This window comes from Amblyomma maculatum, chromosome 11 (assembly GCF_055883805.1).
Source record: "Amblyomma maculatum isolate TAMU_Amacu chromosome 11, ASM5588380v1, whole genome shotgun sequence".
NCBI classification, from domain to species: domain Eukaryota; kingdom Metazoa; phylum Arthropoda; class Arachnida; order Ixodida; family Ixodidae; genus Amblyomma; species Amblyomma maculatum.
The window spans coordinates 30,960,930-30,984,227 of record NC_139354.1 but is presented as its reverse complement, the minus strand read 5'-3'; the positions used below and the strand labels follow the sequence as shown (position 1 = coordinate 30,984,227).

At 43.8% G+C, this 23,298-nt stretch overlaps 2 protein-coding genes across 2 annotated transcripts; both read left to right on the top strand.

The window, feature by feature from the left end:
- The first annotated feature begins 5,093 nt into the window (after positions 1–5,093).
- Positions 5,094–8,176, top strand: LOC146173363 (uncharacterized). Its single transcript, XM_084585180.1, has 4 exons — positions 5,094–5,121; positions 5,207–5,370; positions 7,261–7,353; positions 8,045–8,176. The coding sequence occupies exons 1-4, from the start codon at positions 5,094–5,096 to the stop codon at positions 8,174–8,176; spliced, it is 417 nt and encodes a 138-aa protein (XP_084441306.1).
- A 169-nt stretch (positions 8,177–8,345) lies between these two features.
- LOC146173362 (venom metalloproteinase antarease-like TfasMP_A) lies at positions 8,346–22,626 on the top strand. The gene is made up of 10 exons (XM_084585179.1): positions 8,346–8,385; positions 13,995–14,045; positions 16,310–16,443; positions 17,808–17,879; positions 18,202–18,326; positions 19,627–19,676; positions 19,891–19,999; positions 20,076–20,213; positions 21,038–21,188; positions 22,480–22,626. Exons 1-10 carry the CDS (start codon positions 8,346–8,348, stop codon positions 22,624–22,626), a joined length of 1,017 nt encoding a protein of 338 aa, XP_084441305.1.
- Positions 22,627–23,298: the final 672 nt, after the last annotated feature.

The window sequence follows — 23,298 nt, the reverse complement described above, 5'->3', positions numbered from 1 at the left end:
GAACTGTTTTTTTTTTTCGAAAGTACATGGAGACCATTTCTAAGAAGCATCACGCCTTTTTAACTTGCGAGACATCGTACCGATGTTTTAGTAACCTCGCCAAGAAGACAGTTTGCACAACAGACAAAACTGTACTTTTTAATGACGGCACAAAAACAGACAAAAAATAAATAAGAAGCACCCCAAGCTTTGTCACACGAAATGTCGAAACACCCGCGTGACGATCAGAGTGCGCTGTCCAGTAAGTAAAAGTGCGAATGGGTAGCCTTTCTCAATATACACGTAACCGGGAAGGCCACGCAACTTAGGTGGCACAAAAATTGCAAGAGGAGAAGGCAAGAGCACACCTAGCTGCCACACGATCTGGACACATGCTGAGAGCGGCCAGCACTGCGGGGAGTTTCGGAACGCGCTACTTTATTCCAATTAATTCATTATGTCATCACGCATGTTTTCGAGATGAATACCATGCACGAAATCTTTAATGGGCAGTTGGAGACAGTTTCGGAATAACGAAATTTTGTGTGTTTACTTCATCTTGGATTTTTTTCTACGGTAGATGTCTCACCTGCCTCACATGTTTTTGAGCTAATTTACCGGAACTCGCTGGTGTTCCAAAAAGCTCGAAGTTTGACCATGTGCTGTTTTACTTTGCAGCCATAAGGATACATGGGTAGACGTTAGAGTAAGTACTCCCTCGCTGCAAATTCTACTAGACCTGAATGATGAAATGGGGCTTGCTGGACGTATGCGTTCACTTTGAGTCTTTTCTTGCAAAATAATTTTCCACCATGCTGCAGCAGCGCTCAAGTCGTGTGCACGTATTCTTGGCCAAGGTGCATGATGTCATGAAAGTGCGTAACGAAGCTTGGTTTGTGGGTGCGCTAGAAGTTGGTACACACACTGGCCACATGACAGTGCGGGGGTGGTTGCATTAGATTTGACCTACAACCAACTGTAAATGTTGGCAAAGCACAACAAAACATTTGCAACGGTTAACCATGCTTGAACAGAGTTAGGCTAGTGATAGCTCGGTTTTGCATCGTTTTGAGCGTTTAACGCTTGTTTTTAGATTATGCTCATCAAGACCTTTACATGTAACGATGTTGCAACATAAGCATTTCATTTTAACGATATATAATTAAATAAAATTATAGGGAAGACCTGTGATTAGTGCAGTGCAATAGTATTTAAAATAAGTTATCCAACTATATATATGTCGATGTTGTCGTATACAGCGCAATATTTAATCACAAACAATAACGGTAGTAAATTAAAACCTGCATATGACCTAGTGGAATTATATTCGACATTAGCTACCCAACGATAGTCTGGCGATGTTACAGTCAAATTTTATTCACAATTAAGTAACAATTTCAATTACTTGCACATGTTATTTGCGAAGCGCGATTATATTCGACATAAGATATTAAGCTATATAAAAGTTGTGTTGCTATTGTACTCAACATAACCTACATCGCAATATAACTCGTGTGTTGCTTTGCCTTTATTCAATCCTTTGACACTGAGGTTGATCTGAATTTCATACGGACGCAGACCGGCGGTGTTCGAATTTTGAATTGAGTAGAAGTAAATATGAAACGATCAGGACAGAAACTCATGGTAGCAAAGTTGCTTTTAATCATTTTGCATTCCAGTCTAAGCGTGATCTAAGCATTTCTATAATTATTTATTTGTGCTTTGCCGCCTTCGTAACGTGTGTTCGGACAGGAGTAAGCTAAGGGCCTATTAGTGTTCACTGTATGCCTGCTCTCTCGTTCTATAGCAAGGAAGCCGCAGTTACTTAGGAACCCAAGTGTTTATTGGACCGTAAGCTCCATTACAGAACGCCAAGGTAATCTGACGTAAACACAACTCACAACCCTGCAGAAACCCCTGAAGGCGGACAAATGGAGCCTTGCGCTCAACGAAATGACTAAGGACGCCATTGAAGCACCACGTCTACTCCAACACGTGGGCCGAAGCCCGGAAATCAGCTACATTTATATAATCTGGCGGCTCGCATCCCGCAATTCATTCGAATCGAGTAAGGGCCACGTGACCTGCTCAATCCAAAAGCTCTGCTGGTTCATCGCCCGCCTGGCGAACGTACCCTCATAAATGTTTCCGTCGTTCTGCATGAATAATGCCCCTCTCTTTCCCTCAAGGAAGGAACGCCTCCGGCGTCGCACACGTGCTCTCGTCCCCCCGTTTACGGTAACGCCCCCCTCCCCTCTTTCTTTTGCTTATATCTCCGCCCAGAGTGCCCTGCCTGCAACTCCCAAAATAGGCAGATTTTCACCCACTGTTGTTTGCCCGGCGCTTAAGTCATCGAGAATTTGGCACTTGGCAGCAGCGGGTCTACCGTCGAACAACACGTCTTTTACTCTTAAGAACACATAATTCACATCATTGCCCTCTCCTTGACTCGGCCACTTTTCTAAAATTTAGCATACCTTTTCATTCTCAAGAACTTCCTTTATGCCCCAAGGAAACAACGTTATTAAAAATGGGTTCACATCAAAATTAAGTGCGCTCATGGACCGCACGGCCAACCAAAGCATAAAATCTCGTAGACACAAACGAAGGAGAGTAGGGAATGCACGGTGAACATTTTGACGACGCCGATCGCACGTCGATGGTTCATCGCATGCCACCGCTCGCGATGGGGAAGGGTTACGGAGCCATGCCAAGCCCATCCTGCCGGAGCGTCCGTGCCACAGGGCCGGGCGACAGGATTACGTTCCGATCTGCACTCGAACATTTGCACTCGAACAGCAAGCTTTGCGCCACCTGCTTTTCCTGACGCGGAAGTTGTCTACGTGGACATAGGGGCTTACGGCGAACCTGGCAAGTTCACAATAGCTGCAGTTGACCACAAGAAGAGGCCAATTATTCAGGCTTCGATCTATGCCAAGGATCCTGCGGAAGCGGAATCACTGGCAATAGCCATCACCATAAAAACACAAGACAACCAAAATAAGTCATCACACGTAGTGACGGACTCCCAACCAGCCTGCAGGGACTACCTGGCCGGAAAACCTCACAAAAGAGCGTGTGCAATATTACGTTCCATCTCCCAGACGCACACAATTACATGGACACCTGGACACGAAGGCCTAGAAGGAAATGAGGTAGCGAATTATCTAGCCCGAGCTCTCACAAACCGGGCGGATCCCCATCCCTACCTCACCCCTCTCCTAGGACCCTACGGCGACAGGCTGGAACACCTACGGTTAGAAAGAAGAATTTCCTCACCACCACACAAGCAACTTCCTTCCTCGGACGCTATAGACTGGAGAAAAATACAAACAAGCACATTCCCTAATCTTCAAATTTTAAATAAGATAAGCCCAACAAAATACACGAGTTACTGTCCTTGGTGCGGTGCAAGCCCCACACTCTATCACATCTCTTGGGAATGCCAGGACAAACCTGACCCAACGTTAATAGTGCCATGCCCGACACACGAGCAGTGGGAGGCGGCCCTGACCAGCGACAACCTGGACCAGGAAGCCTGGATTATCCAGCTAGTCCGCAAGTCAGCTGCTGCCAGCGGAGCCCTGGACTAGGGGCACCGACCACCCAGCTCCTGCGAATTTTTACTGATTATATGCTCATTAAAAGTTTTCTCTCTCTCTCTCTCTCCCAAGGCGATGGTACAAGGAAGAAAACATATAAAAGACCTTGCTGCTGCTATGTCAGTGGCAGTCGCCACGTCTATCTCCCACTTGCAACGTCTTGTTAAAACACAGCGCCAGGTGTCACTCGGAGTGGCGTAGTGTGCACATGAGGTGGGAGTGGGAAGAACGGATGGGAAGGTGTTAGGACTGGATTTCGAAAGCGTTTTTTTCTGGATGGATATAAAACCTCGACTTCCGGAAGGTATAACGTCGCACAAAAAGCGCTTTCCTGCAAGCTTTACTAGCACAGCACAATGCGGTTCTAATACGGTAAAAAAGTAATCTATAGGCTCTATCCTTGCTGATGTGTGACTGCATTTTCCTGCCGTAGTTTCTAATATAGGTTAGGCTGGGTGTAGTGTGCTGAAAAGTACACAGAAGCCGGAGGTGGAAGCATTTAACTCATTCGCTGTGAGCGAATCAGCCGAGAGCGGTGCACCGCACTAACGGTGCCTATTTGCTACATTCAAATGTTAGAAAGTGGATTTTAACAGAAGAAAAAGAAAGTGGAAAAGTAGCCGAGATACATATGACCAGCACGAATAAGATACGGTGAATGCTACATGATAAAAAGTTTCGTAAATACAAATGAATATAGGTCCACTGAAGAAAGAACCCTTTAGAAATGAAAAAGACGATCGCACAGTACGATTTAGATGTTTGCTTGCAATTGCGTGGCAAGAAAAAATTGAGGTTTGCGAAGTGTTGTTGAGCAAGATGTGTTCGGTTTAGCTGGCAATAAAGATGGTAATTGTTACTTTCGAGCACCTATTAATTTCTGCAGCTTACGAAGCAGAAGCCAAATCATTTCAAGAATGCTGAAACGAGAAGAGCAATGAGAAATCATTCAATTCTTGAGTCAGCTAAATTGAAGTCAACCAACTACTTTAGTGTTATAAGTTTAGTGTTTTTAGAGGGTCGAGATGTAGTCTGATTCAGTGTTTTCTCTTTTTTGTTTGAAAAAAGACCAAGATATTGCCCTTGATATATGGTCAGTATTTAGGGCAGTCATCGATACAAGTGCTTGCTATGAATCTTGTGATGCTTTCACAATGCGCTGTGCGTCATGGCTGCAACCTGAGCAAACTTTCTTGAATGCCGCCCTTAAACCACGAACGGGCGTGACGACCTTATATACACTCGATGTATACGCAAAAGAGAACTTCTGATTCTTGTGACGTGACAAGGAAATAAAAGTGGTCTGTAAGGGCAATGTCCGTATAAAGATTTTTGTGCATCTGTAGTTGGAATGGCAGAAGGGCATCATACAGTTTGCACCCAAATATGATTGTTTTCCTCGTAATTGTAGGCTCCGCATTGCCTTGCTATGGAAGTAAGTGCTCTTTGCTAACGTGACGTGAGTGTTGCCTGCCTTATGAGCATGCCGTAACCGAACTCATTTGTTGACACATGTCTGTTGAAACTCGTGTCATTGCAAGTTAGTCGCAGCAGTAATTTTTTTTTTTGAAGACTGGCGATGCCCTTCATTTTTGCCGTTCACTTTCTTCCATATTTGTGAACAGATCGAGATGTTTTCTTGTACCCTGAAGTTGTGGAAGAACGGACAATGAGAAATCATTTGGTGCTGCGGCTGAATGACATGGTCCTCAATCTTGAAAGTAGTGAAGTAATGGCAGAAACAATGCTGCTCGTAATGAAGACACCAAGTGGGAAACGAGTAAGCACGGTAGGTAAAAGCTAAAACCATGAGCCCGGAAGCTTCCACTTTACTGCTGAACATAGATAAAATGTAGTTTGCTCTATTAAAGAAGAAATCCTGCTGAGCGTACCACGGCACTGCGTTGGCACGGCAATTCAGTCTGGACCCAGAAAAATAACATCTTAGTGCTTCAACTGTAAGAACCTCCTCAGGCACAATTCATGTTTTTTATAAGTGCTATTCAATAAAATTGGTTTGGATAGGGTTGTTTCTTTTAGCTCTTTTATGTGTTGAAATGTATTGAAATAGCTACCGACTACTGTTACCAGTGATACAGTTATTAAAAATTCTGGTACTTATACTTATAACACCTCAATTCTGTCTCAAAAGTACATGGACGTATAGGAGGTGCAAAAAAGCTGTCAAAAGAGCTTGAAAACTCTGATGCTCCTATTTCAAACAGCAGAGGCTACTGGTAAGCAACGACTCAGTCGTGTTGCAGATTTACGCAAATGATAAATTGAAGCAAGAGGAAGAAAAGAAAACAAAAATTACTTAGGTGTTGCATGTTCAGTGAAGGAGGACTGAGCCAAAGCCGCGAAAACAAGTCTGTTACAAATGTATGACACTTTCATACATCAAATACAAAACACAGTAGCAAAGACAGTTATTGCGATGTGAATGAGCATGGAAAAATTTTGGTGCGATCTTCTGTATGCTCGCTACGGAGTATGCGATGGGTACAGTTGACCAATTCGAAATTTACAGGTGTGTAAGCGTTCAGAGGGAAAGAGAATGTGTATCTCAGGCGTTCTTGCCAAGATTTTAGGCGTGCTGTTGGCATCGTTCAATTCTCATGTAGTTTGAGAGGGCGTCTTGTAGTTTTGTGTGTAAAATTAGCCAAGCGTTGAACATGACTTATCTCTATTTCATTTTTGTTTTGAAATTAATGCTGAACTGATATAGATATACCTAAAGATAATCATCACATCGGCTTCAAGCTTAGAGAGAAATTTGCTAGAGCACAAATAGTTAACCTAAGGCGTAGCGAAAAACAATTTTTTTGCAAGGTATGAATTTATGAAGACATGGATGCGTTGCAGTTGTCTATACAAACTGCTCTAATTTTTGAGAGAATAAAAATCTTGTAAAAAAGCAGCTTCAATGACTTGGGAAGAATGCGTCGTGTAGAAGCAATGAAGTGAAAAAGCTGCGCAAATTCTCGAGGACATTTGACTACCTCAGGTTATTTACAATTACTTTGTGGGATGCCGCTACTTCCCTTCCGCTGCTCAAAATTTTCAGTGAATTTTAACCGAAGAGCCCATCAGTATCAACCCAGTGTTAATAGTTAACCCCGTTTTGAAACCTGGTCGATAGGAAATAAAACTATAGCGACCAGAATGACCACCCCTCTAGTGGTGGAAGTTACATATGACGAATTTTACGTGATAATACGTGAAACCCATTTTATTAGCTACCATACTGGGTCTCTTTAAATATGCAAGCCGAATTATCTCTCTGTGCTGCTTAATGTGCCTTAGAACTATGAAGTTGCCTAGATTTACTGCATGGTTAGGTCTGAAGTGCTTAAAAGCTGCCTTTGTTAAGTTTCGGTAGGAAGTTGAGCCAGTTAGCCTATTTACGCTATATTAAAGACTAAGGTGTAGTTTAAATGAATTTTCGATTCTGATGACCAAATAGTTTGCAATGAGCGTTCTTTACGCTGTATGAATCACCAGGTGTGGCTTGGTGTTTGCGCACAGAATAATGAGGAGCTCGTGATGAGCAAACGTGCACGTATACATATACATTTTTCTACACAGCGAAAATAAATCGACACTTTAGTGGGCCATCATATCTACCCAAAATTATGAGTGTTTATAGAATATGATCTAGCTTTTTGTTCTCCCGCAGGTGGACACGTCCTCAATCGAGGAGGTACTTTTCCACGATATACGAGAAGGTTCATCGCTGATAGCACGCCAGAAAGAAGGCAGCGTTGAAGTCGTAAGTTAACCGCTTTAAATGTAGGAAAATTTAACATTGTATTGATGTTAAAAACGATCACTCGCACGTCTTTCACGGCGACAGTTAGGCCTTATGTCTCGCCTACTTCGAGCACAGAGTCATAAAGGGGGGACGTTCAATATTGTTTGACACTATGCCAATAAAATTAAATTGCAGTTTCGTGGCCTCTGTGTGCCCAGCGACGACTAAATGAAGTTTTCATTCAGTTGAGCCAAGCAGTTCTTTAACAATGCCACAATATCTTTATTTCATCTTAAAATCATTTATTAGCACATCGCGATACAATACTGGTGCGATTGAGGACTTCCTTTTTAATTTATTCTCTCTGTAAGATATCATCACCAGCATGACATTAATGGCAACATTTAGAGTTGTAGCGGTGGTGGAGTAGGAGCTATATCCTCTATATATTGCATTAGTTTAACTTTGCACCTGTGCAAAAGCCTTCTCCTTTATGGGAACGTTAGCATGGTAATGGGGGTTGCTTGCTCAGAGTGTTTTGGTGACTGTGGTGATGTAAATGTATAAACACAGCGTGGCATTAAGCTGCCGGGGTGCATCAAATAATTTTATTGGTTTGTAATTATATAGTTTTCGCGAAATGCTCGGGCTGCGCTTGTGAAGATATTTCTATGCATTCGATCAGTGTTTTTCTGAAATATTCTCGCAGGAAGAAATCATTAATAATAGAATGCGAATAAAGCCTGTCCCGGAAGCTGAGCGCTCATTGCAGGGCCAGATACTTCATCGATTATACGAGGTCGAAGAAGTCAGGCAAGAACTGCAGGAAACGGGTGCGTGATATTAAAGTTTTATTACGTGTAAAACCGGTACGCGCATTTATTTTATAGAGCGTGATGTTTACTTCAGGAATTTTAGCCTACAGGTTTTAGCAAGGTAGTCACCAGCAGCCCATGTTCAGGTGGGGATATCAGCAATGAGATGTGTTTTTCTTGCAGCAGTGTTTGACGATGAGTGGTAAAGCGGTGCCATTGGGAGAGGCGAATGTAGGTATTTTTGTGAAAAATAACATATCAAATAATGGATAGGAGCAGTCAGTTTGTATTTCAGAGGTCTCGTAGAAAGGTTGGACTAATCTGCAATATCTGTGGAAGAAATGCGGCTTTCAGGGTTTTGTGGTCGTGCCTCTTAGGACAACCAGGTTTCGGTTCTCGCGAAGTTTTAGGTGGCAAGATAGAGCAGGTCACGTCTCCTTGCCTGCTAATAATTGCAGCGTTCACTTAGTTTATTAAAAAAAAAAAGACGACTTTTCATGCGCTTCGCCCACTAACAAGAAGATAGATATAGCGGCTTCTGGCACTGTCCTCACTTTCCCTTCTCTCTGTCAATGCTCAGTAAACACTGGATGCACCAATGGTCAGCCTAGGAGCGTACACGCTGGCTGCTCGATTTATAACAGGAGATCACTTATTTTTTTTAAGGACTCTGGCTACATAAGCCCTGTAAAACCTATGAATGGAGTCATTGAGGAACACTAAGTTTCTTAGGGATTTGCTTTAATTAATGTAGATCTGTGATCGCGTCCACATTCATGGCCCCAACAGCGCACGGGACATTTAAAGCGCACGCTGACCACAGCGAAGATTTAGAACGTGGAAGTAGGTCTTCCTTTGAGTAATCTCGACCGCGTATGTGCTGACGCGAAAACTGAACTATTTGAAGGTCGCATTATATAAGGCCGACTCGGGGTCTCCTCTTTAAAGGCGGCGATACCCTTAGTTTCGCACTTCGAAATTTATCGGGAGCCTGACTGTCAAACCTTTACTGAAGTGCTGCTCTTTGAAATAATTAAGAAACGCTATCATAACTACTTTACGCTGCGGGAGCATCAATGCGCCATTCGACAGTTCCACATTCAGTTCATCAATAACACGCTAAATTTTCAGAATCCCGTTCGCCCCACGTTATTTACTCACAAAAGCCTTGCCCCACATCCTGAACATCTCTGTTCAATTTAGTAGAGATCAGATCGTTTCTGTTCAGCCAGACTCAACAGACAGGTGAAACACGACAGAGGCACTTCGGCATTCGAGCCGAAAGTTGCACATACCGCGTTGTGGGTTCGGTGTTCAACAGAATGTAAAAAATGTGACTCTAAATGTTAACTGCAAGGCTAACCACCTCTATCATCACTCACGTCACTGTGAAGCATATTATAATTTTAGAATATTCAAGGTTTTATAATCATTACAATTTCAATAATATAACCTCCCAATGTTTTGTCAGGAGATTCTTGCGCGTTGTTTAACAATTTTTGTCATGATTTCAAGTATGTGTTCCTTGCACATTTCATTCAGGTAGCTTAATCCTACGCATTGAACACAGTACTCGAAGATACTGCATTCTGTTGGTAATATTTAGCAGCCTACAAAATTTCATTTGAATGTTGCATTAAGAGCTTTAAGACCTTTTTTCTATGACATAAAGAACGTTTTGCCATTTGTTGGCCTGACCTTTTTTTTTTATTTCGCAACGTCAGCTCGCAGCTGTTGCCCATCGGTATTATCGCGAATAATTGCTTTTCTCTTGTTTATTTGACGCGACAGTGGCCACGTCGGATTTATGCCTAATTTTCATTCACAACACTCAAATAAACATTTTCCCTGATACTCACCTTTTCACCTTGGTGACCATCTTCACCTTTTGCGTTATCTGTTGTTACACAGCTGAAAATAATGATCTGAAATGTTGACAGACGGTTCAGCATTGCTAAGCGCGTCATATTGTGCAGCAGCACTGCTTGCCCTACGTTAGCGTTGCTTAAGTCCGCTTAGCCACGGTTTTAAGACTCGTTGACTCCCACACGTAAGACAATCCGAATGAGCCCGGAGCCGAATGACCTCCATGATAAACCGAGAAATCAGGCACTATTGGTTCAAACACCAACGATAGATCGATGTAATGAAGGAGCATCCCCTTTGAAATGGGGTGGTGGCATTTGCCACCGGGTTTTGTTTACAACAATTTAATGGTTTTATACACCGGTTCATAAATTTGTCACTTTCCTTAAACACATTTTAATCGTAAATTTCTAACCTTATATGTCACCTCTTTCTTTGACTCACCGATATTCCTATCGTTTTTTGCTAACTTCTGCCGCAGTTTAATTCATCAGCCCATTAATCCTTAAACCCGCGGGCGCCAGGTGAATGTCTGTGCTTAAATCGACAACACGATGGATACCATCTCAATCGAGTATAACATGATAATTTTTCTCGCACATTTAACCCACACTGCAGATGTGCCATCTTCGCGTTGATATATCGTGTAAGCTATGCTTCCTAAGACATCTTAATTTTGTTGCGAAGAATAGAGTCCGGTTCTTGAGTTATAGAAAAAATCCTGCGAACAGACTGAACACGCCGAGTGTGTACGGCTTCTTCCCTCGGACCACCACGGTTGATATTGTCGCATGCGGGCGGCGGTGGTAAGATGACAGGTCGGAAACGATGAAAATGCTGTCTGGAGGAAGGACATGGGCTCAAAGTCCATCCTCGACTACTACTGACGGAACAAGCAGACTATAAAAACAGTCTCGTCTGACAATAACCTTGGTAGCAGCTTCCTGTAAGAGGCGAGAGCTGGGTCTCTGCTACCCTCCCATATCGTTGCTTTGACGACACAGTGATCTGCATTATGTGCAGACTATGCAGAAAGAGAAGCGAGACGCAAGAACATTTCTTGCTCTGCTGCGCGGGTCTCTGGACCGCTCCGGTGGAGGGCGCAACGCTCCCAAACGCGCTGTTTCTGTAACAACGAGGAGGAAGATGAGGACCTCGAAAACCATGAGATCCGCGTGCACAGCCGCACTTATTCTAGAGTACCGTACTGCTATCAAGCACGCGACTGACTGAATGGTGGATCACTGGGCGCCGAGCGGGAAACTGGGTGTCGAAATATGACACGGCACTCGCTTGCTATCACTTCCCTTCTGTCTTTCTGTCGTTTCTATCTACATTAAGGCGAAAACTTTAATGGCTCATACTGTCGTGGACAAAGTGTGTCCCGCTTTTGTGGCTGCCGTCGCGTGGCGTTCCTTGGCGCGCGTTCAAGTGTGGGATTGCAGATGGCAGGAACGCTAGACAAGATGAGACTTCTAAGGCTTTCGCCTTTCACTACTTTAGTCGCTAAAGGCCCTCGTATTTTTTTTTTCTTCTCTTGGCTGGTGGTGCTAATATCGCACCTCTGCTACAACTTGATTGTGATTGCCATAGCTCAAGGCAGATTGAAGACTTTGTAGAGGAGCTTTGTAGGAGGAGGAGAGGAGAAGAGAGACTTTGTAGAGGAGTCACAGAACACAGCCAATTTGTGAAGTGCTTGCCAGGCGATATATTTTACAGCAACACGAAGGGCGGTGTGTTCCACCCCAGTCCTTGTGAAATTAGTTTATTAATTTTGGCCTGTCTCGCATACACGACCAAGGCGCAAGCAGAACTAGCAGAGGCCACCTAGCCACCTGTATATACGTGAGTACGGTCCGAATATTCAAATAGCATCATGGGCAGCATCAGTTGCTTTAGGGCAGGCGTTGATAAATTCGATCTCTTCGCTATCACCGCGGAATAACAAGATGCATACATGCGAGCCGCTGACGTCCTAGTGGAGAGGGATGTCATGCTGCCGGGGTGCACTGTTTTAGGATGTCCAACTGCTGCAATGCTATGACCTTTGTGAATGCAGAATGTGGTCTCTGCAGGTGCACAGGCGCAAGGCGATGCTGTGGTATCCTTGAAATATGATGTGTGTGCGTTCGCAAGGAGTCTAGGGCGATATACGCCGACAGCGGGAGGTCTTAGCGAGTGCAATGCTTCCCAATGTTGATGCGGTCAGAGAGAGACCTAGACATGTGTGAAAGGCCACACCCTGGACTGTCTGGAGGGCACGAAATTAGTAATGAACGTGTTGTAAAGTACGGGTGCGCTGTAGCTCAAGAATCCTAAACATAGCTCTCCGTACAACTGCAGCATTGCCTGACGTTAGCTTTTTAAAAATAAGTTGCCATGAGGGCTTCAGGATAGATGGCGCTCTATCTGGGTCCCTAAGAAACGATCAAATTTGCAGTATAATGTGACAGAGGAAAACCAGACATAGTCACGTGTAAATGATACAAGTGAGCATTTTTCAGGTAAAATGCTTGGACCTTGCTTCTGGAGATAAGACGTTATCGTTACTGCCCGCTGAAGGGGAAACACGTCACAGAGGAGGCCCAGATGTAGATGTTATTGGCGTCGTAGGTATCTTTATGGTGTTCGAAGTGTACTATCGAACCAAGGAAAAATTTAAACAAATATTTTTCAACCTAGCCAAACACAGATACATGATCTCAAATTCTTACCATCCCCAATGCAGCTTGCTGCGGGGATGCGGCTAACTTATTATACCGTTCATTCATTCCATAAATGTCTTGATATTGCTATAATCAATGATGGATGCAACAGCACAGAAACAACGTGCTCTCTCTCTCTCTCTCTCTCTCTCTCTCAAACACACACACACACACACACACACACACACACACACACACACACACACACACACACACACACACACACACACACACACACACACACACACACACACACACACACACACACACACACACACACACACACACACACACACACACACACACACACACACACACACGCGCACACACGCGCGCACACGCACGCACACACACACACACACACACACACACACACACACACACACACACACACACACACACACACACACACACACACACACACACACACACACACACACACACACACACACACACACACACACACACACACACACACACACACACACACACACACACACACACACACACACACACACACACACACACACACACACACACACACACACACACACGCGCGCGCGCACACGCACACACATATGCACACGCATGCACACACACGCACACACACGCACACACACGCATGCATACACACCAATAGCAGTGCCATTAAACTGATGCTCACTTTATATGACAGTGATGGCCACGTTGCTGTTTTGATTTAGTGAAGCTTGATTCAAGATATGATACGATACGCGAATGGTTGTTTGTGATTCGCGGAAAATTCAACAAGCCTATTCCATTATTCCAGTTAGCTATTTATAACTGTAATTACTCTTTCACGCGCGCCTAAGGTGATGACAGTTTACCTTTTTGATGTATACTTCAAGCAGTCGGGATTAGGTGCTGTGCCTGAACGATCAATAATTGGTTTTACGAGTTGATTACTGATGCAAAAGAAACAAAAAAAAAGAGAGTGGTTTTTATAGCTATGGCGTCCAGATTGCCTTAGCAAAATTTGTGTGTTATACCATATCTTTCTTCCGCAGTTGTAATGCAATTGTGGTCTGTCTTTGTGAAAAATGATTGTTAATGTGCTAGCGCCTTTATTACATCTCTGTCGTCGTACTCTTACTTTAACGTACTGTTTCAATGTTTCTCTATGCTCTTCAGAAACACGTAATGTAAAATTGATTATTTCAGAATGAATTCTAAGGAAAACATAGACGTCTATTAATGACTAATATGATGTTCTTCATGATCATGGGGCTTGTATGATACTACTTTTCTGCAGGCCCTGAGGTTGTACTATCACCGAAGAAGATATATTCAAGCCAGCCGAAATGTAAATACTATTTTATTTCCACGCATTTCATGAATGTAGGCTTCTTTGTTTTGAAGTAAACTTCATTTTACAGTTTTACCTGCATTTAGCGCCCTTAAAATGTTCCTGAAAAATCAGTTGTGGATATCGCTCAAAATTTAGGAACTATGCATACCTCTGAACTACTTTGCCACCATTTGCCGCGTGTGCGACAGGTCGGTGACAGACAGATGCACAAACCTAGAATTGCAAGTCTCGTGGCTTGCCAGTATCTGCACCGGAAGCGAGAGCTTTGACACAGGTGTTGAATGAAAGATCCGATGGCTTAGAGCATACTTTGTACTACGGCTGTTCAATAGGATAGTTAAGCGGGCAAGCTGGCGATACATCATCGAAAAAACAGCGCGAACAGACGGAGACGAAATTAAGGAAGAAGCCACACGATCAAGCACTTGTTCCTGTGGTTTCTTCCTTTCGTCCCTGTTTGTTCACGCTGTTTCTTGGAGGCTGTTCAATAAATGCCGCTTTAAAGTTATCCCAGCTAATGGCAGCTGTGATGTCGACGGAACGTTCTCTCAGCTGCAAATACATTCATATAGGAGTCAAATCTTCTATGGAGATCATTGTGCTGCGCAAGCAGGTGCTTCCGTGCGTTAGCGAGCACGCAAAAACTGTCTATGACCGGCTTATGTGAGCAAACTGTTTCGTGTCCTAAAGCTGACCAAGGTTATTTATTGTCACTTAACTAGTATTTACCGAAGAAACGCAGAATTCTGGAATATTCATATGAAAGTTGCAACCTTTTCCCGAATTCTAGCCTAAAATACAGCCCATCCTTTACTATACGATAGAAAGAAGACTATCTTTAAGTTTTAGCCATGGCCCAAAAACCTGACATTCGAAGTATTTTCATGAAATACAAAATTTTATTCCAATGTCAGCTTGACACAGCGCTCATATTTTATCTCCTCCCACACAATTTCAATAATGTAATACCTTCGCATCAATAATGCAAAACATTCGGGAAAAGACGGGGATTAAAGAAAGAATGACACAGGACAGCGCTGGTCCTGTGTCCTGCTTTTTTAGTCCGGTTTTTGATGCATTGGATCGATACCAACTCGCCCTAATCGCTCTACTTCTACAATTAGAAACCTGAAAACAAAGAAGCCTACAGGCAAGTAGCTAATGCGTTTGAATTTATTGTATATTTATTCCTGAAAGGCACTATGTTGCGCCCAAATTTTTCCGCATTTTTGTAACGAATGCGTTGTGCTAGAGAATGGGTATATCTTCTAGTAAGAGAAGCTAAAACCACCAATCTATATAAAACAGAATAAATGTTGGTAGTTCAATTAGCACTTGCTTTTGAGGGAAGAAACTTTAGGACCACGGTACATATAAACTTGAAATTTAGGGTGGTATAATGGCGCGAGCAATACGGACAAATAAGAGAGACAAAGTGCTTATTTGTCCGTATTGTTCGTGCTTTTTAACTATCTATAACTTCAATGTAAACCATCTCGCTGAGGTTCCAGCCCACCAATTCTGCTACGTGTAATGGACTTGACTGCAGCTGCTGCATCTTACATTAGAGCTTATTCTAAAGTGCTTATTGCTTTTCTGAACCATAGAACACCGTTTTAGAGGCTATCTTTCTATTACGTTTGCTAATAATTCAGAGTACCGTGCTCTCAAATTAGAAGGGCGAGATGTTCTGCACCTGTAGAGGATGCATGAAACGTTCCAAGGTTACATGTTTTTTTAACGACATGTTTTGGCAGTTGAAGCTTTTATGAGGGTGAAAAAGTTCTCTGAAGTGAAGATGTTTCCTCACACATAAAGTCATCAACTTCCAGGCTCCACGGCTAAAATCAGGTTCTTCGGCATAGGAAGTTTTGTAACACTATGTACAAAATTTATCCCGTGTGGAATGCGGAAACTCGAGCTTCACTTTCATGTCAAGGGAAATGCGCAGCCACGAGTTGGTCACGCAACGCTGTGTGGGGCTAACCTCCAACCAGTGAAGTTTTGGAAAAGCCCTTTTGTTAGAATGAAATATAAAATGAGTACCTGCAAAGAAACGCTGTGGCATTTGGTTTAATCCTCTGCAAACCAGACTGCACAAGATTCATATCAGCTGCATCACGTGTGGTTTCTGTGAAAACTTTGAAAACATCGCACGTATAAGAAAGCCACACCCGCAATTGTCTTTTATGTCAGTCATAACTGAGCTCTGTCAAATGCTGTTTCTAGTCTCGGTTCTCTTTTCTTTTTTCTTTCAGCAATATCTAGAAGCCGGACACAAGACGTTGAATCATTTATAGTAGAGCTTCATGTAATATCTGATGAAGAACACCAAGCGAGACTCCGAACGGAGCAGGAACTAATTACTTACTTGGCAATCATGTTAAATGCTGTAAGCACTGTTTCGGTTACTTTGAGTCATATTCCTTGTGGCATCGAGACAAATATAGCAAAAAATACAGACTACAGCTCTCAAACAAAACATAAAATAAGGGAAAAAAAATTTGGTAGACACCCCAAGACCGCTTACCTGCGGGAAAGTAAAATCAGTACTTTTTGTCGCTTCAACGTAGTTGCAAATGTATCCACAAACGCTTCCGCACTAGACCAGCAATATTCGGGTCTTCTCACTATAGATTAAGGGTGTCCAGTTTGCATGAGCTAGTAGTAAGATTTAGTAAGACGATGAGAAAGCTTTGTTTGCATCTAGGGCTGCTCTCCTCGTACATATGGCCGCATTCTTGCGGTCTCTTGCTTCTCAAAGCCGTCGTTGTGCATCTTAGAAGTCGACGAATTTTTGAGGCCTGCTACATGGAGCCGTGTTTGCTTGTAGACGGTTGTTCACTTCTCATAGCGCACACTTAGACAACACCGGCCGCTATTACTCTCTTCTGACGGCCGATGAGGCAGAAGCAATGCCGCGAAGCCTCTTCCCCATGCTTCCTCCTGCGGCACACGACATCACGTGACTGGTAGCGTATTTCACTTTGTACTCTTTCTGGTGCCATGACGGCGCCCTCTCTACTCCTTCTTTGATGGCAGCCGCTACGCCGGGGCTCGGGGTGAGGTGACGTGACTAAAGCACGCGACTGAAGGCACATATGTCGTTAGTTCGAATCCTTACTTAAAACTCGTCTCCAACTTGACTTGCAGATGCATGCAAAATGGTATTCCACTTCACATACCGTTGTTTGAAGAATGCTTGCCTCAAAATTTTGATATGAAAGACGGGAAATGGGCCACGTGAAGATCCGCTAGTGATACCCTTACCCTCCGCAATATTTAAGTGTAACATTCAGTATCCAGAACAGCAACGAAACGCCAGGTTGATTTTCGTGTAATGGGGCCAGTAATTCTTTCGCAATAAATATTTAGGTCTGATATAATTTGTTGATACCTCCCCAGAGCAAATTCTGCAAAGAAACAACAGACTTGCTTGACTTGTAGTCGAATGTCTAATGTTGAAATAGCGTTTTTGTTGGGCTGCTTTAAATTGAATACATCCGTGAGGAATCGCCAGTAATGGCGTGCGGCAGAGACCTGGGCAAATTAGTATACCTTTGCTAATGAAAAAAAAAAAAAGAAGAATGCATAGAACGTAGAATTACAATTGAGCTCTGTAGACCTTTTGCTATTAGTCATATTTTCTGGTGCGCTTTTTAGTACGTATGAATAGCGATTACCGTCTTAATGCGATCCTATTATAGGTGCTTTTTTATGTCCCTGATTTCATAGACGCTCATGATTTTATTCCAGGTAAATTTGAGATTTGCGAATTTGACTAAACCAAATATTGCTTTCAAACTTGTCGGAGTAACAATGAGTCAGGTAAGTAGACAACATTAGAACACCACTTAAAACGCTTCTAAAGTTCTTTACCAGCTCATATATTTTCTCACCTAGAGCCTTAGCAGTGAACTCATATACACTTTGTAAATGAGTGCTGCGCACATACACAACTGAAAAAAATTCGCTTACTTGGCACACCTCTTAAATATACGCGGCACCTAACTAGCACCAGCTATTGTATGCAACCTTCTTTTGTTCCGTCTGCAGAAAATAGGCGAAATGAGAGGCATCAGCGCAGCCGCAAAACTAAAAGCATTGATGTGCAATGAAGACTGGCTCATCAGCGTTACTTCTTTTCTAGGATGACGTGTACGCCAGCCACATCGCAGGAACCATTGAGGCTTATGAAACCATAGAAGCACTGACTGAATATTACCAAAATGGTAATATTCCAGGGAATCCTGACATTGTGTACCTGATCACTAAGTATGGCCATTCTTTTTGTTCCTTACCATTAATAGTTATAGCCCTGCCTTTTGCTTTTCCTTACGTGAAATGCAATACCATCATGTATTCTCTCGGTTGAAGCAATGCTACCGAAAAACTGCTAGCCTATAGCTCTTCCTTGAAGCCGAAGGGGTGTCATTTTCTTCGTTACAGTGTAGAATACCACAACAGCGGTGTAATGCTTGTTCTGATGCTTGTCTATTGCATCCTATAAAATTCTTCACTGGGAGTAACAAACCGTACTAGTTCTGGTATTGCATCATCATCATCGTCACCATCAGCTTGAATATATCCACTGCAGGGTGAAGGCCTCTCCCATATTCCTCCAATTAACCCGGGCCTGTGCTGGCTGCATCCACTTGACCCCTGTGAATTTCTTAACATCATCCGCCCATCTAACGTTCTGCTGATCCCTGCTGCGCTTTCATTTCTTTGGAATCTAGTTTGTTACCCTAAGTGACCATCAGTTATCCTCTCTTCGCACTACATGTCCTGCCAATGTCCATTTCTTTTTACAACCATAACCTGAACGTACTAATTGTCTTGCTATGTGAGGAATGTGAGCATACCCCGGGAACGCGGTATTGGAAGGTGATATGTCCGGCAATTGATTGAGTGGATTGTTGTTCACTAGGTCACATGGCAGCCGAATTGGCAGAAGCTGATAACTCGGATGTCGTGTTAGCCCAGGCAGGGGGGGGGGGGGGGGGGGGGGGCGCCGTTGCACCCGCGCCGGAACGCTGCCAGAGAAAGCAGTCCAGACACCGAGCTCCCAAGCGACGAAATGAACCCCCGTTTATTCTCGCACTCCGCTTTTATACACTTGCGCCACAGATACACTAGCGCCACTATCGCAGTCGCAGCTGCCAGCCAAGCCAAGCCAAACCAAAACAGATGATAACAGCACATCGGACAGGTCATTTGAGATGTGAGATGAGATGGGCATCGCGCTCACCGGGACGCTTGGATCCCACGTGTCCTAAGGTCATGCAGGCACGTTTGTACGGCTCGGTTATGGCGGGGCTTTATAGCTGTGTCAGATGACGCTTTACGTAATGCGGCAGCTTGCAGCTGTATGCTGATTAGAGTGTGCGAGATAACGCAGGCAGAAATTACGAGACTGGTGATTGAGCGAATGGGAAAGGAAATGCATAAATGGCCGAAGACGGGAGCCTGTAACGCTTTCGCGTCATACCTCTAAAAGGACGAGCTTAGGTGTCCCGTTTAGTTTTTGCGTGCAACGTGAAGTCACTTGGAACAATTTCTTTCTCTCTTGCAGCCGAGACCTTTCTAGTAGTCAGAAAGGAGTAATGGAGAAACGGGTAGCAGGTAGGAGGATGTTCTATATTCTCATTTAATCTTGTGACCCCTTTCAGCAATTAAGTTCTGTTCGTTTCTTACTATCCGCTACATAAAATGGATGGTTCCAGTGATATAGGGCGACGTGGGGGAGCATCAACCAACTCTGTAGAATTAATATATAAAAAAGCAATTTGTATGTTGAGGGAGCGCACGAAAATTGTGTTCGTGAAATTAGCTGCAGGCCTTGCATACATCGGCGGAGTGTGTAGTAAGCGTCGAGTGGCCGAGGGTGAAGATGCTGCCGGATATTACAATGGGGTTCGCACAATGGCCCATGAGCTCGCTCACTCGTAAGTGCAAAGTGACTTTCCCCACAACCGTAACAAAGAGACATCGTAAGTTTATCAAATGTTTCTCCGCATGCAGCTTAGGAGCGGAGCATGATCTGGTGCTCTCTGCCAAGTGTCCCTGGTCTTCTGGATACCTCATGAGCTACGTGGATGGCGGTCCCAATTCGTACCGGCTATCAGAGTGTAGCGAAATTGCTATCAGGTCAATAGTTCAGTAAGTTCTTGTTTTTAAGTATTCTATAAAATACGCGCGTCTCAAGCGCGTCTCAGGATATATTGTCCTGAGACGCGCTTGGGGGCTTTGAGCGACGCCTCATATAGGAAGTTTCATATTCATAGTTCTTACATTGAAAACGATAACGCAGAATGTTCAGAAATGTGAAATGAAACATATTGAAAATATTTTAGGTCATTTCCTGCAGAGCGATAAGATGTCCACCAAGCAAGGTCGAGGCATTCAGTCTTTGGCAACCATACAATAAAGAACAGGTCTGTAATTCAGAAGTTATAGGAGTATGTGCTTAATATTTGTTTTACTGAAATTTTCTCTTAAAATACGAGCTTAAAGACCAATTTATTTAAGCAACAAGTGTCTAGATGCTGAGAACCTGGAAACAAAACAAAAACGCTGAATAATATTTGTGTGCTTAGAGCTTCGTACATTTGAGCATGTATCCAGATATGTTTTCAGGAAGTGGAGCATTGTGCTTTTCTTTGCGTCTCTTAGGTTGAAAGCTCTAGATAACAGTTCCAAAACTGAATACCATAGGGCAGCTGTGACTAAAGCTGGTGGACAATTAAGGAACCATATGACTGTAGTCTCAGTCCGGTCAACACGGTTGTCAGTTACATTTGGTAAATAAACCATAAAATAATAAACGACTGGCTTAGAAATATAAATACGGGTGGAACACAACATAACCTTCCGTTTACATTGAGTATCCAGGTTAATAAGTACAACTAGATATTTTAAAAGCTATAATTGACGTTTTATCCCGATGAAGAGGATAACATAACTGACCTTTTGATGACCTGTAGAACACCAGAGAGTTGCATAAAGGAACTTTCAATGACAACCCTCATGGAGGATCAGACACTTTTACCGGGAACGAGGATTACAGAAGATCATTACTGCAAGCTGATCACGAAGATAAAGAGATACCGACGGGTGAAAGTCTACGCGGCGAAGGTGAGCAGATTTCCTACTCTATGCCGGAATGTCTTTCATGAAGAAACTCGGTTGGTATGTTACTATTAAACTTCACTAAAGCGATTTTGTATATGCTGGAACATTCCAATCTATGAACACGTAAAATTGTGCAAAATTTGTTGTGATAGAGGAGGAGGAGGAGGAGGAGGAGGAATAAACTATATTACGTTAAAGCGAAGTCGATCATCAGTTCCTGGGAGTGCTGCTGAGTCCAGAAGTCTTTTAGCGGTCGCCTCGCGCCGGGTTCTATAGAGCTGCTTCAGCTGGCCATCCGGCCGAATGGCCTGCAGAACGTTTATTTGAAGAGTTCTGTGAGGAGATAGATGGCACGAAGTGCAATATGAGCATGCCCTGAGGTAGTAGAATAAGTCGGCTTATGGTGTTCGAAATGTTAAGCAAGGTGGTTGACAGAGACTGGGGTGAGTTTTGTGTGCGATATACGGCGATGAAAATGAGAGTGTTGGCACTCCTCTCCAGAAAAGTTTCACGTCTTGTTAAATAATTAGTGTTTTATCTACGCGACAGTGTAATATGAGCGTATAACATTCAAGCGGTTCGTACTGGTCGTCGCCCCTTGAGATTAACAGACGCTTTCGCAGCCCATCTGCAATGCGAGGCGGATGCTTTATAACAGGGCCACCGTGCGTCGATAATAAGTATGCAGCCCGCCAATCAATCAATCAATCAATATGCCTCCGGCCATGGATGGAGTACGCCAGGGCTGGACATCTTCCCAAGATAAAATTCTCTACATAAGGGCATACTCCCACGCCGGGGACCGCTCGGGTATCTATTTAGGTTGCGTCTTGCTCGGATTTCGCCCTAGCGACCGTGGTAGGTTGGTTTGCAACTGCCACCTTGTTAGGCGTGTGAGAGTACAACCCACTTGCTTCGGTTCGCAAGTTTTCCGCTGCGCACATATATCCATCATACGCACTGCTTGCCAGACGCCGCTGTGTCCTTAACTCCGAATGATCTTACCAATCCGCACTCCACGCTAAAGCTAAATCCTTCGAACCTTTTATTAAACGCCCTGGATTTGACGTCGGTCAAGTTTTGTTTATAGCCGGAACTTGCAACCTTTGTACCGGAGGCGCTGCGAGTGGTGGCTTCATCCCATGCGCACCTATGACGTTACAGCGGTGCTACTCACGTACGTAAAAGGATTGCAGGTATCAGTTCAGCCTTCCATTCGCCATTAACCTCTTAGCTTCTTCAGACGCCTATAGCCGTCAGCGGTTTCTAGCGAGTGCCCTGATCTGCCTTACAGAAGCAGAGCTCTCGAGTTTTCCGAAGGCTAAGGCTTGAGATGGTATCCCCGCCCTTTGACGACACCATGTTAGTGGCAATTTCCTTGAAGCGTCGAGCTGAAGAGCTAGCAGATGATGGCTCATCCCTAGACTGCAATCACGAATGAACCCCCAATTAATGTCTTGCAAATATCTGAGGCACGCTCCTTGTCAGTGGCGAGGCTTCCACATGAATTACAGAAGACGTAACTTCCCCAGCCTTACTCTTAGGACGAACATCGAATACGCCATAATCGATAGGCTATCCAGTGTTTTGGCAGCTGAGATCCACTGCTTTTTGAAGAGTTGACAGTCTTTTACTGTGGTCACTCAGCCTCATGTTCGGTAGAAACTGTAGCTCAATCGGCCTCGAACTGCCTAAGTATCATATTGTCGGGGCCTTCACTCTAGTGGACTCCAAGAGAGCGCTACCTCTCTCCGGCTGAACCAAAAAACTTCCGCACACCACTGAGATAGAGGAGAACGTCACCCTCCAAGTGGTAGTCTGCCCGCATGGGGTTTACCTCCCCCCACATTGGAAAAGGCAGTAGGTACGGCCAGATATACATCAGTCATCATTTACAGATTGATGACTGAAAGCTAACAAAAGTCATCCACCTCATCGTTAGAATGGTCAGTGGGAATGCAAGTTAATTTGAGTTATCACCGCCTTTGCAGGATAAATGCAGTGCTACCTTCGGTAGAGGACGGCATCCTGGCATTATCTGGCCTCCGATACCCTTAGCTCTACGCAAGAGCTCCTGGGTATGGGGTCATTCATGCCCGTAGGACATTATTCC